This window comes from Aquarana catesbeiana, linkage group LG03 (assembly GCF_042186555.1).
Source record: "Aquarana catesbeiana isolate 2022-GZ linkage group LG03, ASM4218655v1, whole genome shotgun sequence".
In the NCBI taxonomy this organism is placed as follows: Eukaryota; Metazoa; Chordata; class Amphibia; order Anura; family Ranidae; genus Aquarana; species Aquarana catesbeiana.
In genome coordinates this window covers 348,346,682-348,364,355 of record NC_133326.1, presented here as the reverse complement: position 1 = coordinate 348,364,355, position 17,674 = coordinate 348,346,682, and the positions used below count along the sequence as shown (strand labels likewise).

At 47.3% G+C, this 17,674-nt stretch overlaps 1 protein-coding gene across 3 annotated transcripts in view; it reads right to left on the bottom strand.

The window, feature by feature from the left end:
• The window catches only part of SH3PXD2B (SH3 and PX domains 2B), a 296,070-nt gene extending 282,313 nt beyond the window's left edge, over positions 1-13,757 (bottom strand). For 2 of the 3 annotated variants that reach the window (XM_073620589.1, XM_073620591.1), the window contains exon 1: positions 13,472-13,757. In XM_073620589.1, the coding sequence (XP_073476690.1) occupies positions 13,472-13,543 (72 nt within the window). In that variant the 5' untranslated portion in view covers positions 13,544-13,757. The remainder of the gene's footprint in view (positions 1-13,471) is intronic. The other variant, XM_073620590.1, reaches the window with a different exon arrangement.
• Between the last annotated feature and the right edge of the window lie 3,917 nt (positions 13,758-17,674).

Sequence of the window (17,674 nt, the reverse complement as noted above, 5' to 3'; positions counted from 1 at the left end):
CATTAGTCTGCCTCAGCCAGAGGAAAGCTTTGTATTCATTTACAGTACTGTATACAAAGTTGCCTAAGAATTAGATTTAAAAAGTGTAATTCAAAAAAAAAAAAAAAACCATACATGCAACAAGTGTACATTTTCCCATAAAACACTGCACGTACTTGCTATTTGAGCTGACACAGGGCCTTTGCTGCATGAAATCAAAAGCAGTGTTGTCAACCCTGACCAGTTCTCTTCCCCTAGACTACAGAACATTCCCTATTTTCACTGCCAGTTTATTTGTAATTGGACATACCTACAGTAATAAACTACTTGAAACTGCTGGGGCTGCTGATATCATATCCAGGGTTGCCAACCGCCCATACATTTATGGACAGTTTGTAAAAATTGGGTGATTTACAAACTGTCCATAAATTCAATTACAGGCAGTGGCTGCACATAAAAAAATATGGCTGTGTGCCGGCTTTGGGCAGGATTTGACCTGCGGGTGGCTGAACACTCAACACAGGGGTCACTGGCGCACAATACACCCAACAAACTGAATGGAGGTCAGTAACAGCTCCAGCCTCCATCCAGGCCACAGAAAGCCTGGGGGGGGGGGGGGGCACTGATGTAAGGGGGGAGTAAATACACTAAGGTGAGGGGGGGGGCGTGATATAAATGTTCCCCCTTATATCGGTAACCCCCCCACACACACACACACACACACACACACACACACGGCATACCCCCCTTAAATCAGTGTCCTCAGAGTCCCCTTTACATCAGATTCTGCAGGATTCCCCCTAACAGTATAATGGGGAACTCTGTGGACCCTGATGTAAAGGGAAACTCTGATGTAAAGGGCAATGCTGCAAACCCTGATGCAAGTCAGAACTCTGATGTAAAGGGAAATGCTGCGGACACCAATGTAAAAGGGGGGGGGGGGCTCTGGTAACCAGATATCCCCTTATATCAGAGTTCCCCTTTACACCAGAGTAAGCAGAATCCCCCCTTAAATCAGAGCCCACAGAGTTCTCCTTTACATCAGAGTTCACAGTGTTCCCTTGCACTGTAAAAAGGAACTCTGCAGATTCTGTTAAAAGGGGGGAACTCTGTGCTGGGTTATATTAACTTGACCTTCATGTAAAAGGAGAAGTGTTTTTAGCCTTTTGTTATACCTTACACACTTTGCTAATCGCATTTGCTAGCTAAAATATTAATATTTGCACTGAAAACAGTAATTTTGGCTAACTATTTGAACTTTCAGTAAATTTGTATCATGTAAATAAAATCTGACACAACGCCACTGTTGCAGTCTAAACAATCACTAAGGGAGGTTAGCCTGGGAAAGTGCTTCCTTCTGCCTGAAACAGAATGAGGACTTTAAAGCAGAATTGGCAGTCATTTGACTAGAGCTCATTGATTATTAGGTATAGAGTTTTTGAAATATCATCCTTTTGCTATATCTTAAGAAATATCAGGAATTCACTCAGACTTGCAAAGCAAGGACTCGTTAATACCAAAGCAATAACAAACACGCATTACCACACTACATGATAACATGTGTTGGTGAGTTGAGTTGCAATGCCATTCATTCTGAATAACACCCCCCCATGCATCTCTGTCCTTGCACAACATAACACATCATAAGCCAATATGAATAGCCTGGGTTCATACTGATGTGGTGAACTGCATGTGATTCGGACAGGAATCGCACCGCATTCCTGTTCAAATCACATGTTATTCTTTCAGTGCGATTAGAGCCCATTCATTTTGTATGGCTTAAATCGCACCACACCTGCATGAAAAAAGTGTATGCACCTTTTTTTTGCCGCACTGAAATTGGCTCGCATGGGTGTTCACACCCATATGATCTGATTCAGCCAAGCGCACTGCGTTTTGCAAACCGTTTTTGGGGCGTCATTAACTTAACACTGACACCTGCAGCGGTTCGCATAAACAGAGTGGGGCTGTGATGCGGTGCGGGAAATGAACAGAACGTGCTGCAAATCCCCCACCGCATCAGTGTGAACTGGGACTCCCCGTAAAGCCCACGATGACAAAAATAAAAATCCCTCCAGATAAACCGCAAAGATTTTAATAAATCTCTTTACAGATATGCTTGCCTTGCCCTTGCTCAAACTCATTTCTAAATGGAGGCTCAGCTGTCATCTCCAGCTGAGCTGTTTCAGTACTCTTATAAGAAAGCGGCAGTGCCTGCATCCTTAAATGTGTTTAATGGACTCTACTTGTCTCACCACTACTGTAGGAGATACCTGAAATATAAAAAGGTGACACTTCTAGGAGAGTAGACATGCAGCTTACATAATGCCCTTAGGGTGACATATTTTAAGAAACAACATTAACATTTTTTGACAGTTACAGAAAGAAACATTCCCAACGGCTACAAACTGAAATGAAAAGGTGATTCTTTAATAAAATTTTAAATATAAAAAAAACGGCTTACACAGCAATTATATATAACTTTTCATAATAGTGGAGTTTCCTATTGGGATCTTCAAAAATATCCTGAAAGCCAGAAGAGTAGAGTGTTTCTCTAGGACAGGGATCCTCAAACTACGGCCCCTCCAGCTGTTGCAGAACTACACATCCCATGAGGCATTGTAAAACTCTGACATTCACACACATGACGGGAATTGTAGTTCCTGAACACCTGGAGGACTGCAGTTTGAAGACCCCTGCTCTAGGATTTTGATGAAACCATGACTGGCATTATTAGCTCTAGTGGGCCACCGAAATGCAAGATATTAAAAAAAAAAAAAAATACTACTGAATAAAAAGTCATCAGAAAAAAAAAAAAAAATTTGCAATTAAATTGAGAACTGCAAGTTCCCACACAATGGGGAAGGTTAACAAAGGATGGCACACAGAGAAAAATGCACCAATGTATGTAAATGAGTGCTGCATTAATTCAATTATTAAACAACATAGCGTTACAATGAAGATAATCAAAATGAACAAACATTTATCTCGTGCAGATAAAACGCAAAGCTCTGTTCAGCCCTGGTTTGGATTGGAGCGATTTGGCATGAGATTTGACATGTCAAATTGCATGCCAAATCGGAGGCAATGGCACTGTCTGAATCGGTGTGACGCTGCATTTGCGGCGCCACACTGATTCCCAAGAGTAGTTTCTGTACTACTTTTGGAGACTTTGGGGTGCGATTTCCATTGATATTTGTGCAGAAACCCACACAGATGTCTCTGAAATTGCCCCCAAAGTCGGGACTGACATGTGGGAATGAAATTGTGAGAGTTCAACTGAACTTGCACAATTTCATTCCTGCTGTCAGTGTGAACCAGGGCTCAAAGTCCATTGTAAGGTCAAACAATCCAAATACATGTAGAAATGATGATGTGTTGTGCAATTCACAGGTTTTACAACCTCTGTGTGGTTTACCCAACTGTTGCATCCCTATTAGGATCAATGTTTGTCAGACTGTTTGGGTACTATGGTATTTTACTTTGTTTGATTTTATTGGTTTTACTCCACCGCTTCTGCAAGTCTCCCCTCGGAGGGCGGGTTTTTGTTTTTTTGTTTTTCTTTTGATTAGCATTGTTCTTTTGCAAAACTGCTAAATAAAGAATTGAAAAAAAAAAAAAGTAGATGATCTTTCAGTTTCGTCATGTAGCCTCATTAGGTGACCTATACGCACACCTATTTAGTGTGTTATTCACCAAATAAATAAAAGTGTCACGTACTAAGTCATTCATTTGTTGCATGAAAGTAGTGCGCTCTCCGTCTAAATGCATCCACCTCTCCTTTCTCTTCTGTAGTGCTGCCTCACCCCTGCAGTATTTAAGCCACTGTAGTAATGGTGTACATTTTAGAACAGTTTTTAACTTGACACTGGCAAAAGTGCTTAGAAATAACAGAAACTGTTGAATATCACTTTTAAAGTGATTTGATGTGGCTTGGACATACATAAAACTATAGCAATAGCATTGATTTTGCACACACAAAAAAAAAGTGCTGATATTGACACACATTTACAAAAAAAACAAAAAAACACAAAAAACAAACAAAAAAAACACACGCATTTCCCTTTGTTAACCCATCCCATTGTGCTTTTAAAGTGTAAGTGTATAAGTGTGCTAAACTACTAATGGCTGGCCTCAGGTTACTAAACCCAGAGCTGGAAATTCATTGTCTTGCGGACACAATCTTTCATGTATGACTAAACCTTATAGAAGGTAGCACTGGACAGTGTAAACTGATAACTGAAACCATTTCCTGTGTGAAAGGACACTCCCTGAGGGAATGCCAGACACAGATGGAGGACATTAACATTTCTCAGTTGTACAGGGTTTCCTTTTATGTTTGTCTCATGTGAGCCTTCCAGAAGTCTCATTCATGTTTTGAGATACTATGATAATAGCCCTGGTCATGTGTAGTGTATGTGATCTCCTCACTTGTCTACAGATAATGACACAGGATGATCACTAGTAATAGGACATTAGTCATCCACAGTCTGACTCTCAGTGAGGATTGCCACTTTTTTGGTAGGCCGGTTTATCTTTATGATAATTTGAGCTTTTCTCTCACCTGCCACTCTTACCTTCAGGCAACACAAAACAGCTCTGACCTCAACTAACCTGCAACAAAAATCCACCTTAGTAAAAGGGCCATGACCAGAACTATATGGGTTTTACTCAGTTATGCATTACATTGTCATGCTTGTTCATGTAAAGTAGAGGAGGAATATCATTCTACACAGCCTAAGGCACTAAAATGAAGAAAATGTTGGAAGGACATTTTTTTCACATGACACATCTGAATCGGACAGACGTCTAGGTGTTTTAACTCATTTTCGTTGATCTTTAGTTTGTTTGGATCAAACTATTCCAAACAAACTATTTCCTTCACTAAAACATGCAGTGGCTATCAGCACTTTATGAACTGTAAGTAGCCTCAGCTTCATATAGTATACAGCACATGTTTCATCAGCAATACGGGACGTCATGTCCCACTCCTGGAACAAAATTGAGTCGGGCTGAGCGATGCTCAGCCTTTCACAGGAAGATTTGTATTTACTGAATGAATATAAGGCTTTTTCTGACTGGCTGAGGCGGAGAGGTGGGTGGATGAGGTCACAATCTCCACTTGTGCCAGAGGAATTAATGGGAAGGCTGACCACAGGCCATTCTTTTAGGATAGGTGCGGCTTCTGCTGCTTCTCACCAAGGGTTCCCTGTTAAGAAGTTAGTTATGTGGACTTCAGCATGCTTTTCCAGTTATATCCTGGATCCACATGTTGAGAAGTCAGGGGCATTTATGCATTTGGCTGATTAATGTTACATACAGTTACTTTCAATACATTTTTGCTAGTTCATCCTACTGTCTTTATTTTTGCTCCCCTTAGGCATACTGATCACGTGACTACGGCACACCCCAGGTCACTTTTCCCGTTTTCCCCTCAGACCTTTCCTAATATGTTCTACTAGAGACTGAGTACAAATGGGAAGGCTGACCGCAGGTCAGCCTGTATTTGTAGGAGTCATCGGGTTGTATTTAAACCTGCCCTCTATCCTCCATTGCCTGTCAACGGTTCTCTTGTGTTGCGTCATTTCCGGTGCAACCATCAACGTAATTTCCGGGTTTCTTTGCAGCAATATGGACGTGCGGCTGCAGCTAGGGTCGCTTCTCCCTGCTTCACACGCAGGCATCGGTCAGGGGAATCAGGGGGGAGTGTGTCGCTCTCTATCTGGACGGTTTTCCTTGTCCACAGGGGGGGATGATGCAACCAGTGCACGCTTCCTTCACAGCGCAGGGGTATTTTGGCTTGCAAGGCTGAACTTCTCAGGTTTTTGTTTCCCTGTGCCTCAGGCTCCAATGTGGAGTAGGTTACCCCACAGACTGTCTCCTCATTCACTCCACCCTAAAATAGTGGAGGGGTCTGTATTATTTTGCTCCTAAACGAACCTTTTGGGTCCAAAAGCAGCCTTTGGCTGTTGAATACCATCGCATAGGCATTAAGCTGGATACTCATCCATCTTGTACGCTGTCATGAAGTCATCCACTATTTGGACGATTTCCTCCTCATCAAACATTCCAAACAGGCCCCGCTGATCTGTAGAAACTGACATCACTTTTCTTAGCTCTCAAGGTCCCTCTGGCGGCAAGGGAAATGGAAGACCCGGTGACTGCACTTACTTTCCTTGGGATCACGCTGAATACTCAGGCATGCAGGCCAGTCTACCTACATATAAGCTAGAGAGGATCAGAGACCATATATATGTTTATGATCTCCCAAGCCTGTTCCAGAGTAGAATTGCAGTCATTGTTAGGCATGCTATATTTTGCCAAGAGGATCATTCCCCAGGGTAGGTCATTTATTTCTCAGTTGTAGGCCTTGTTTCCCTTAGCCCCTGACTCGGACTCTCAGGTCAAATTAAATTCCACGGCTCTATCTGACTTGCTTATGTGGGACGAGTTCCTCCAACACTGGAATGGAATTGCCATGTTCATCCCTGCAGTCGGGTTTTCTCCTCAAGTCTTGACTGATGCAGCAGCCACCAAAGTCTATGTGGCTATTTTTTGGCACTCACTGGCTAGCTGGGTTATGGCCAGATGAGATCTTGGCTATTTTAGGGTTTGCAGGGTTATCAGTTTTGTTCGAGATTTACACCTTAGTGTCCGTAGCACAGTCATGGGGTCATTTTTGGACAGGTTAAACGGTTGTTTTCTGAACAGACAATCAGGCTACCTCAGAAATTGTTAACAAAGGCAGATCCAGGTCTTTACTCTTTATGTTTTGTATGTAGGCTGATTTGGCTGTCCCTTCAGTTCCATTTCCACATACACTGTAGGTTCATCAGTGGGGTAGAGAATACAGCAGCGGATGGTCTTTCCCATTTTAACTGCCCGCAGACGCCTGTGCCACACTGTCCCCGCTGTTAACAATGGACCAGATTTCCCCTGGGGATAGGTGCGGCTTCTGCTGCTTCTCACCAAGCAGTGATCGGGAGGCATTCCGTTAGCCGCTGATAACTGTGCCAGGAGCGTGCAGGGCAATATTGCACACAAATATGCAGCCGCTTGGAACAAGGCCCACCCGCCAAGAGGCCACATATTCACGTGCTGTCGGCGCCAAGAGGTTAAAATATATTCCCTAATAGCTGCAAACAATATTAACCAATTTTGTGTGCACCAAATTCCTTTGCAAACCCAAATATTATCTTATAAAAGTAGCAATGGCATCATCAATGTGCTGTACATAGCCTGTGCAGAGAGCAGAGTTGTGGGAAGGGCCCAGCAGGTGCTCCCTTTATAGGCTGTCTGCAGAAAACTACAGGAGGGGCGGAGACAAGACTAGTCATCCTGCACAAGTAGAGGGAGCAGCAGTGACCGGTCTTTATTAGACCCCTTTTACACTGGAGGCGTTTTCCAGGTGCTTTAGCGCTAAAAATAGCACCTGAAAAATGCCTCATCTCCCGTCCCAGTGTGAAAGCCTGAGTGCTTTCACATTGGGGCGCTGCGCTGACAGAACGTCAAAAAAAGTCCTGCAAGCAGCATCTTTGGAGCGCTTTAGTAGCTTTATACACCGCTCCTAAAGTACCCTGCCCATTGAAATCAATGGGCAGCGGCGCTTTTAACCCTTTATTCGGCCACTAGCTGGGGTTAAAAGCTCCCCGCTAACGGCCAAAAAGCTCCTCTAAAACGACAGCAAAGCGCCGCTAAAACTAGTGGCGGTTTAGCGCTAACGTGGCCGCACTGCCAGTGTGACAGGGCTCTTACAGTAAGCTGCTGCACTGAGGCACTGAATGAAGCCTTACAGAACCTCTGATCTCAACAAAAGAAAACCACAGATATGGACTGTGTCAAGTGTACTACAAAAACAATGGACTTTACATCCACAGAACAGTAAATGAAGCCCTTTCCTACCAATGTTTTATTACCTTATAAGCAGAGAGCAGAGGATACTATTGAGTATGAAATTAAATATTTCCAAAATCAGCAAAACATCTGCTGACTCAAGCAGCTAAATACCCAAAATGCTCAGAGGAAACTTTTAGTAACAAGGATGTAAAGCGAGGTCAGCAAAGAACAGCTTTGGAAAATAAACACTGATCAGACTTTGTTTATATATTAACAGCAATATTCACATGCAAATATCCAGAAAATAATACAAAACATGTTGGATACTATATACAGAAAAACACACCCAGCAGTGCACTACTACATTATTGATCTGCATTAAAATGGAAGGGTGTTCTCTGAAACATAAATCAAATCATTAGGGTCGGTTACAGAGGCAGCAGACTAATGCACTGAGCACATCAATAAATGACATTTCAGTGACTGGCCATCTACAAGAAGCAGCACTGCCATGCTTGCCCTGTCAGTAGGTGACACTTCTTTATCTTACAGCTAAACAGTGCACATCCACATACATCAGCTCAGCTCTGCTGGGAAAACGGTTTGCCAAGTCACAGGCAGTTCTAGGTTGCAATTAAGAAGATGAGTTTTTGTACATTGGCAAGAACAGGCAGTCCTACTTTTGTATCTCCAGTGCCTGGAAGGAAACAACTCCATCTATACAAAGTAATGCAAGCAGGGGTATTCATGTTCTTCTTTCTGCACTTAGGCCCAACAATGGTTTGCCATACATGACACCGCTGGGAAGCAACTGCTACCACCAATAGTTGGGATTGTTTGGTTAGTGGTAGGATGCCTTAAATAAGACACCCCGTGACAGCCACACTTCACATAACATGCAAATTATCGAACAAAGCGTATTTAAACCTAAGAGCACAAAAAAAATAATTAAAGGGGAATTTCAGGATATTACCAATTGAGCTTAAAACAGCCCCTACACCCTAATTCCTATACTGACTACCCTGTAGAAGAAAGATGCTTATACATATCAATCCCCAGGGCGTTCTGTTCTGGTCACGTGATGTCCCCAGGGGAGAGGAGCGAGTGCTGACAACTGATGGAATGCCTGAGCAGTGACATCGCCCATACTATGGGGAATCCATTATCGGCTGTCCCTCCTCTCCCCTAAAGTCGGAACCTGGGAGCCGATCATGTGACTGGACCAGTGTGAAGGGAAAGAAGAAATAGAGGGCGCACCAGCCTTGTGCATTATCCTTAAACGTCTTCTTATTAAAAATAAGATAAAAAACTACTCAAACATGTGGGATAAAGTTCACAATACACATGATCTCCAGATGACAGCAGTTCGTTGACTGACAAACAGACTCCAGATGGTAATAAAGGAGATATCAAGGGCCACTCCCAGCTGGCGCACTTCGAAGAGATACCTTCTACCTTCTTCACACACACACACACACACACACATACATACATACATACACATATATATATATATATATATATATATATATATATATATATATATATATATATATATATATATATATATATATATATGCGCATTTGGAGGGGGGGGGGGGGGCGCCCGGGGACATTATCCCATGGGCAGTGTATTAACAAAGGGCAGTGTATTAACAAATGATTAGCCTTTTAATGGGATAATGTCCCCGACCGTCCCTTCCCCCCGGCTGGCAGTAGCGGGTGGAGCTGACCTGCGATCGAGAGAGAGAGAGAGAGAGAGAGAGAGAGAGAGATTGTTCGATATACCTGCTGATTTCAATTTCTCCTCCTAATGAGGGCGCCAGACTGGGGAGGGAGAGAGAAAGCTGAAGGTGACAACACTGCTAGGCTCCAAGGAAGAAGGTATCCCTTTGAAACGCGTCAGCTGGCAGTGGCCCTTGATATCTCCTTTATTACCATCTGGAGTCTGTTTGTCAGTCAACTAACTGCTGTCATCTGGAGATCATGTGTACTGCGAACTTTATCCCACGTTTGTGAGTAGTTTTTTATCCTATTTTTTTAATAAAAAGACGTTTAAGGATAATGCACAAGGCCGGTGCGCCCTCTTTTTCTTCTTTCCCTTTTGACTATTAAGATACCCCATCCTTGAGGGCAGGGAGGCCTGAGGCACCTTCTACCACAAACTTTAGTCCACCTGGTAACTCACTTGTGCGCAGGGGTATTTTTCTTTCTGCTATCAAAAGACTGGACCAGTGTGCCCTGAGAATATGTAAGTATAAGCATCTCCCTTCAACAGGGTGGTTAGTATAGGTCAGGGGTCAGCAACCAGTCAATCACGGTCCACCTTTGGAACACAGGCAGGTGACAGGTAGACCGCGAACAGTTCATCTGCCGCCGACCCCCGCCTTCTATGTGCCGACCCTTGTCTCCCCTCCCAGCCTTCAGCCTCCTCCGCACCATGTGCCGGTCTCTCTCTCCCTCCCGCCTTCATCCTCCTCTGCCACTGTGATCAGCGGAGACTGGGAGATAGCACAGCTCAGGACAGAGGGTGGGAGGAGGAGTTGACCAAATTAACTATGTTAAACCGCTGGTGATTGGTTGGTAGGACACAGGGTGGTCCTAAGCAACCAATCACCAGCTTGCTAATATGAAAAGTGACTCTGCCAGCTTCCGCCCTCTGTCCAGAACTGTGCTGCCTCCCGGTCTCCGCTGTGGAAACAGGTAGGACACTGTGCTATGGGGGGGGCAGAGGTTACAGCTATAGGGGAGGGGGGGCAGAAAACACCACTGTGTGTGTGTGATGGGGGTGATGTGAAGGGGGCAGAGGGGACACTGTTATGGGCAGGGTCACCCCCATAGCAGTATCCTCTACCATCCTTCACATCACCCCCACCTCCCCCCAACACCTGCATTCTGAGCACAACGCACTCCTGATCCCCTGCATTCTGAGCGCAGCGCACTCCTGATCCCCTGCATTCTGAGCGCAACGCACTCCTGATCCCCTGCATTCTGAGCGCAACGCACTCCTGATCCCCTGCATTCTGAGCGCAACGCACTCCTGATCCCCTGCATTCTGAGCGCAACGCACTCCTGATCCCCTGCATTCTGAGCGCAACGCACTCCTGATCTCCTGCATTCTGAGCGCAACGCACTCCTGATCCCCTGCATTCTGAGCGCAACGCACTCCTGATCCCCTGCATTCTGAGCGCAACGCACTCCTGATCCCCTGCATTCTGAGCGCAACGCACTCCGGATCCCCTGCATTCTGAGCGCAACGCACTCCGGATCCCCTGCATTCTGAGCGCAACGCACTCCTGAACCCTGCATTCTGAGCGTAATGCACTCCTGAACCCTGCATTCTGAGCGTAATGCACTCCTGAACCCTGCATTCTGAGCGTAATGCACTCCTGAACCCTGCATTCTGAGCGTAATGCACTCCTGATCCCTGCATTCTGAGCGTAATGCACTCCTGAACCCTGCATTCTGAGCGTAATGCACTCCTGAACCCTGCATTCTTACTGCAACACACTCATGAACCCTGTATTCTTACTGCAACACACTCCTGATCCCTGCATTCTTACTGCAGCCCACTCCTGATCCCTGCATTCTGAGCGCAGCCCACTCCTGATCCCTGCATTCTGAGCGCAGCCCACTCCTGATCCCTGCATTCTGAGTGAAGCCCACTCCTGATCCCTGCATTCTGAGTGAAGCCCACTCCTGATCCCTGCATTCTGAGCGCAGCCCACTCCTGATCCCTGCATTCTGAGCGCAGCCCACTCCTGATCCCTGCATTCTGAGCGCAGCCCACTCCTGATCCCTGCATTCTGAGTGAAGCCCACTCCTGATCCCTGCATTCTGAGCGCAGCCCACTCCTGATCCCTGCATTCTGAGCGCAGCCCACTCCTGATCCCTGCATTCTGAGCGCAGCCCACTCCTGATCCCTGCATTCTGAGCGCAGCCCACTCCTGATCCCTGCATTCTGAGCGCAGCCCACTCCTGATCCCTGCATTCTGAGCGCAGCCCACTCCTGATCCCTGCATTTTGAGCGCAGCCCACTCCTGATGCCTGCATTCTGAGCGCAGCCCACTCCTGATCTCTGCATTCTGAGCGTAATGCACGGGTGAACTCTGCATTCCCTGCATAACGCACTCCTAAACCCTGCACTCTCTTGTAATACTTATTTTTGTTCTGAGTAAAAATATTTTATCAAAAAAAAAAAAATGTTGGGGGGGAGACACTGTGCCCGCTGTTGTTCAAGTAGATCTCCATCAATCAAAGGTTGCCTACCACTGGTATAGGTGTTAGAAGGGGAGTGGGAGCAGTTTTAAAGTTTTGTTTATTCTAGCCTGAAATTCCACTGAAATATATTGCAGCTGACCAGTCCTTTGATATGGTGGCTGCATTAGAATTCTTATTTACCACTTCAGTACCAGGCACTTTCATCCCATTCCTGACCAGGTCCATTTTCAGCTTTCAGCTGAAAAAAACAAAATTTGTTTCTGTTATAAGATTTTGTAAATAGGTAATTTTTCTTCTTCACTGAGGGGCTGCGCCTGATGGGAGATTAAGGGGCTGCGCCTGATGGGAGATTAAGGGGCTGCGCCTGATGGGAGATTAAGGGGCTGCGCCTGATGATCAGAGCACTAATTATCAGTGTAAGTGTGCTCTGTCACAGGATCGCCGGTTATGGGCTTTCCTTAACAGCACACTGGTCTTCCCAGTGAATGGCTGTGCAGGGGGAGGTGTGTCAGCACAAGTCTGATCATTGGAGAACAGGCTGAGTTCTCAGTACAGCTAGAAAACTGACCACACTGTGCTTTCACATCTATAATGGTCAGTTTTTAGTAGGAACACAGAGGGATGGGCCAGAACACCAGGAATTTCACACAATGGAAGTAATAATACAAGTAGTAATACAAAGAGAACAGGATACTTTTCCATACATGGTACAGCAAGCACATATCAGGAATATCAAATATTGGGTTTACATATTCTTTACGTCTTTTTTCTACCTGCTGATCCTGCCCACAGCACATTTCCTGTATCTAGGACAGCGTTGTCACCCTAGGACAGGACTACAGAACACCTTCCCCTCTTCTGATCTCCATAACACAATCAGGAAGGTATTCTGTAGTTTACAGAAGTAACCTGGCCAGGGCTTGAGACACTGTGTCTTTTTTTTTTTAAGTAAACGGTGCAATGTGGTATTCTACCGCAGCCCCCTGCATGGCACCTTATACTATGCAGAAATGAATGAAGTGGCACTTTGTGGCACTGAAATAAAGTTTATATAAAAAAAAAAAAGTAAACGGTGTGATGTGCTAAAACGTGCATCTCAACAGACAGCTGCACTGTAAAAATGAAGCATCCAGCATGCAGGCAGTGTGGATGAGCACAAAGGCTGATATGTGAGGAGTGGGATGCTGTCCATAGTAAGTACCCAGTACTGACCAGTCACAGCAGCCTTCATATGTGTGCCTGGCTGAGCTCTCCCCATTGATTGATGGCTCTCCCCAGGAAATGTCTGTGGTCTAGGCTGGAGCATGCGTCCCAAACCCCCACAGCCTGTCCTGATTGGCAGAGCACACATTCCAGCACTGTCTGGGGTGCAGGGTGAGGCCAGTCCCCCCTCTTCTCCTCTCCTAGGAGCATCCTATATACAGACAACACTCACATAGTGCTTGTTGGGGCTGCGCCTCTTCTGAACGTCCTGCACATTCACTTGGACGATGCTTTTCCTAGACATGGCTCCGCCGGGCTCCTTCTACACACAGTCAGGAGATAAGAGTGTGTGTGTGTATGTGTGTGGTCCAGAACCTTCCACCCTCCAGTCCGCCCGGCGCTGCTCCCGACAATGAGTGGCTTGTGGAGCGGTACAGGAGCCAGGATCACAGCTCCAGCTGCTCTCCTGATGTGCCTTTCTTTCCTCCCACCTCATCCCGCCCCTCCCCTCTCCTCTATAGGACGACCCACTCCCAGCAGGACGGCCCTCTGGAGCTGGGCTACATCCCGGCGACCGCAATACGGAGCTGTCTGTGTGAGTAAGCGGGTGTTATGTGCGACTCTATGGATGGCGGGCTTCCTCATTTCCACAGGACACTGGAGAACCAAGCCTCTCCCTGCAGTGTACTTTAATATACTGTGGGCCCCTCACTTCTCCCCGCATTGTACTTTACTATACCACGGGCCCCTCACTTCTCCCCGCATTGTACTTTACTATACCACGGGCCCCTCACTTCTCCCCGCATTGTACTTTACTATACCACGGGCCCCTCACTTCTCCCCCCATTGTACTTTACTATACCACGGGCCCTTTACTTCTCCCCGCATTGTACTTTACTATACCACGGGCCCCTCACTTCTCCCTGCATTGTACTTTACTATACCACGGGCCCCTCACTTCTCCCCGCAGGGTACTATACTATACCACGGGCCCCTCACTTCTCCCCCCATTGTACTTTACTATACCACGGGCCCTTCACTTCTCCCCGCATTGTACTTTACTATACCACGGGCCCCTCACTTCTCCCCGCAGGGTACTATACTATACCACGGGCCCCTCACTTCTCCCCGCAGGGTACTATACTATACCACGGGCCCCTCACTTCTCCCCGCATTGTACTTTACTATACCACAGGCCCCTCACTTCTCCCCGCATTGTACTTTACTATACCACGGGCCCCTCACTTCTCCCCCCATTGTACTTTACTATACCACGGGCCCTTCACTTCTCCCCGCATTGTACTTTACTATACCACGGGCCCCTCACTTCTCCCCGCATTGTACTTTACTATACCACGGCCCCCCCCCATTGTACTTTACTATACCACGGGCCCTTAACTTCTCCCCGCATTGTACTTTACTATACCACGGGCCCCTCACTTCTCCCCCCATTGTACTTTACTATACCACAGGCCCCTCACTTCTCCCCGCAGGGTACTATACTATACCACGGGCCCCTCACTTCTCCCCGCATTGTACTTTACTATACCACGGGCCCCTCACTTCTCCCCGCATTGTACTATACTATACCACGGGCCCCTCACTTCTCCCCGCATTGTACTTTACTATACCACGGGCCCTTCACTTCTCCCCGCATTTTACTTTACTATACCACGGGCCCCTCACTTCTCCCCGCAGGGTACTATACTATACCATGGGCCCCTCACTTCTCCCCGCATTGTACTTTACTATACCACGGGCCCCTCACTTCTCCCCGCATTGTACTATACTATACCACGGGCCCCTCACTTCTCCCCGCATTGTACTATACTATACCACGGGCCCCTAACTTCTCCCCGCATTGTACTTTACTATACCACGGGCCCTTCACTTCTCCCCGCAGGGTACTATACTATACCACGGGCCCCTCACTTCTCCCCGCATTGTACTATACTATACCACGGGCCCCTCACTTCTCCCCGCATTGTACTTTACTATACCACGGGCCCCTCACTTCTCCCCGCATTGTACTTTACTATACCACGGGCCCCTCACTTCTCCCCCCATTGTACTTTACTATACCACGGGCCCTTCACTTCTCCCCGCATTGTACTTTACTATACCACGGGCCCCTCACTTCTCCCCGCAGGGTACTATACTATACCACGGGACCCTCACTTCTCCCCGCATTGTACTATACTATACCACAGGCCCCTCACTTCTCCCCGCAGGGTACTATACTATACCACGGGCCCCTCACTTCTCCCCGCAGGGTACTATGCTATACCACGGGCCCCTCACTTCTCCCCGCATTGTACTTTACTATACCACAGGCCCCTCACTTCTCCCCGCATTGTACTTTACTATACCACGGGCCCCTCACTTCTCCCCCCATTGTACTTTACTATACCACGGGCCCTTCACTTCTCCCCGCAGGGTACTATACTATACCATGGGCCCCTCACTTCTCCCCGCATTGTACTTTACTATACCACGGGCCCCTCACTTCTCCCCGCATTGTACTATACTATACCACGGGCCCCTCACTTCTCCCCGCATTGTACTTTACTATACCACGGGCCCCTCACTTCTCCCCGCATTGTACTATACTATACCACGGGCCCCTCACTTCTCCCCGCATTGTACTATACTATACCACGGGCGCCTCATTCTCCCCGCATTGTACTTTACTATACCACGGGCCCCTCACTTCTCCCCCCTTGTACTTTACTATACCACGGGCCCTTCACTTCTCCCCGCATTGTACTTTACTATACCACGGGCCCCTCACTTCTCCCCCCATTGTACTTTACTATACCACGGGCCCTTCACTTCTCCCCGCATTGTACTTTACTATACCACGGGCCCCTCACTTCTCCCCGCAGGGTACTATACTATACCACGGGCCCCTCACTTCTCCCCCCATTGTACTTTACTATACCACGGGCCCTTCACTTCTCCCCGCATTATACTTTACTATACCACGGGCCCCTCACTTCTCCCCGCAGGGTACTATAATATACCACGGGCCCCTCACTTCTCCCCGCAGGGTACTATACTATACCACGGGCCCCTCACTTCTCCCAGCATTGTACTTTACTATACCACGGGCCCCTCACTTCTCCCCGCATTGTACTATACTATACCACGGGCCCCTCACTTCTCCCCGCATTGTACTTTACTATACCACGGGCCCTTCACTTCTCCCCGCATTTTACTTTACTATACCACGGGCCCCTCACTTCTCCCCGCATTGTACTATACTATACCACGGGCCCCTCACTTCTCCCCGCATTGTATTATACTATACCACGGGCCCCTAACTTCTCCCCGCATTGTACTTTACTATACCACGGGCCCTTCACTTCTCCCCGCAGGGTACTATACTATACCACGGGCCCCTCACTTCTCCCCGCATTGTACTATACTATACCACGGGCCCCTCACTTCTCCCCGCATTGTACTTTACTATACCACGGGCCCCTCACTTCTCCCCGCATTGTACTTTACTATACCACGGGCCCCTCACTTCTCCCCGCATTGTACTTTACTATACCACGGGCCCCTCACTTCTCCCCGCAGGGTACTATACTATACCACGGACCCCTCACTTCTCCCCGCATTGTACTTTACTATACCACGGGCCCCTCACTTCTCCCCGCATTGTACTATACTATACCACGGGCCCCTCACTTCTCCCCGCATTGTACTATACTATACCACGGGCCCCTCACTTCTCCCCGCATTGTACTTTACTATACCACGGCCCCTTACTTCTCCCCGCAGGGTACTGTACTATACCACGGGCCCCTCACTTCTCCCTGCATTGTACTATACTATACCACGGGCCCCTCACTTCTCCCCGCATTGTACTTTACTATACCACGGGCCCCTCACTTCTCCCCGCATTGTACTTTACTATACCACGGGCCCCTCACTTCTCCCCGCATTGTACTTTACTATACCACGGGCCCCTCACTTCTCCCCGCATTGTATTATACTATACCACGGGCCCCTAACTTCTCCCCGCATTGTACTTTACTATACCACGGGCCCTTCACTTCTCCCCGCAGGGTACTATACTATACCACGGGCCCCTCACTTCTCCCCGCATTGTACTATACTATACCACGGGCCCCTCACTTCTCCCCGCATTGTACTTTACTATACCACGGGCCCCTCACTTCTCCCCGCATTGTACTTTACTATACCACGGGCCCCTCACTTCTCCCCGCATTGTACTTTACTATACCACGGGCCCCTCACTTCTCCCCGCAGGGTACTATACTATACCACGGGCCCCTCACTTCTCCCCGCATTGTACTTTACTATACCACGGGCCCCTCACTTCTCCCCGCATTGTACTATACTATACCACGGGCCCCTCACTTCTCCCCGCATTGTACTATACTATACCACGGGCCCCTCACTTCTC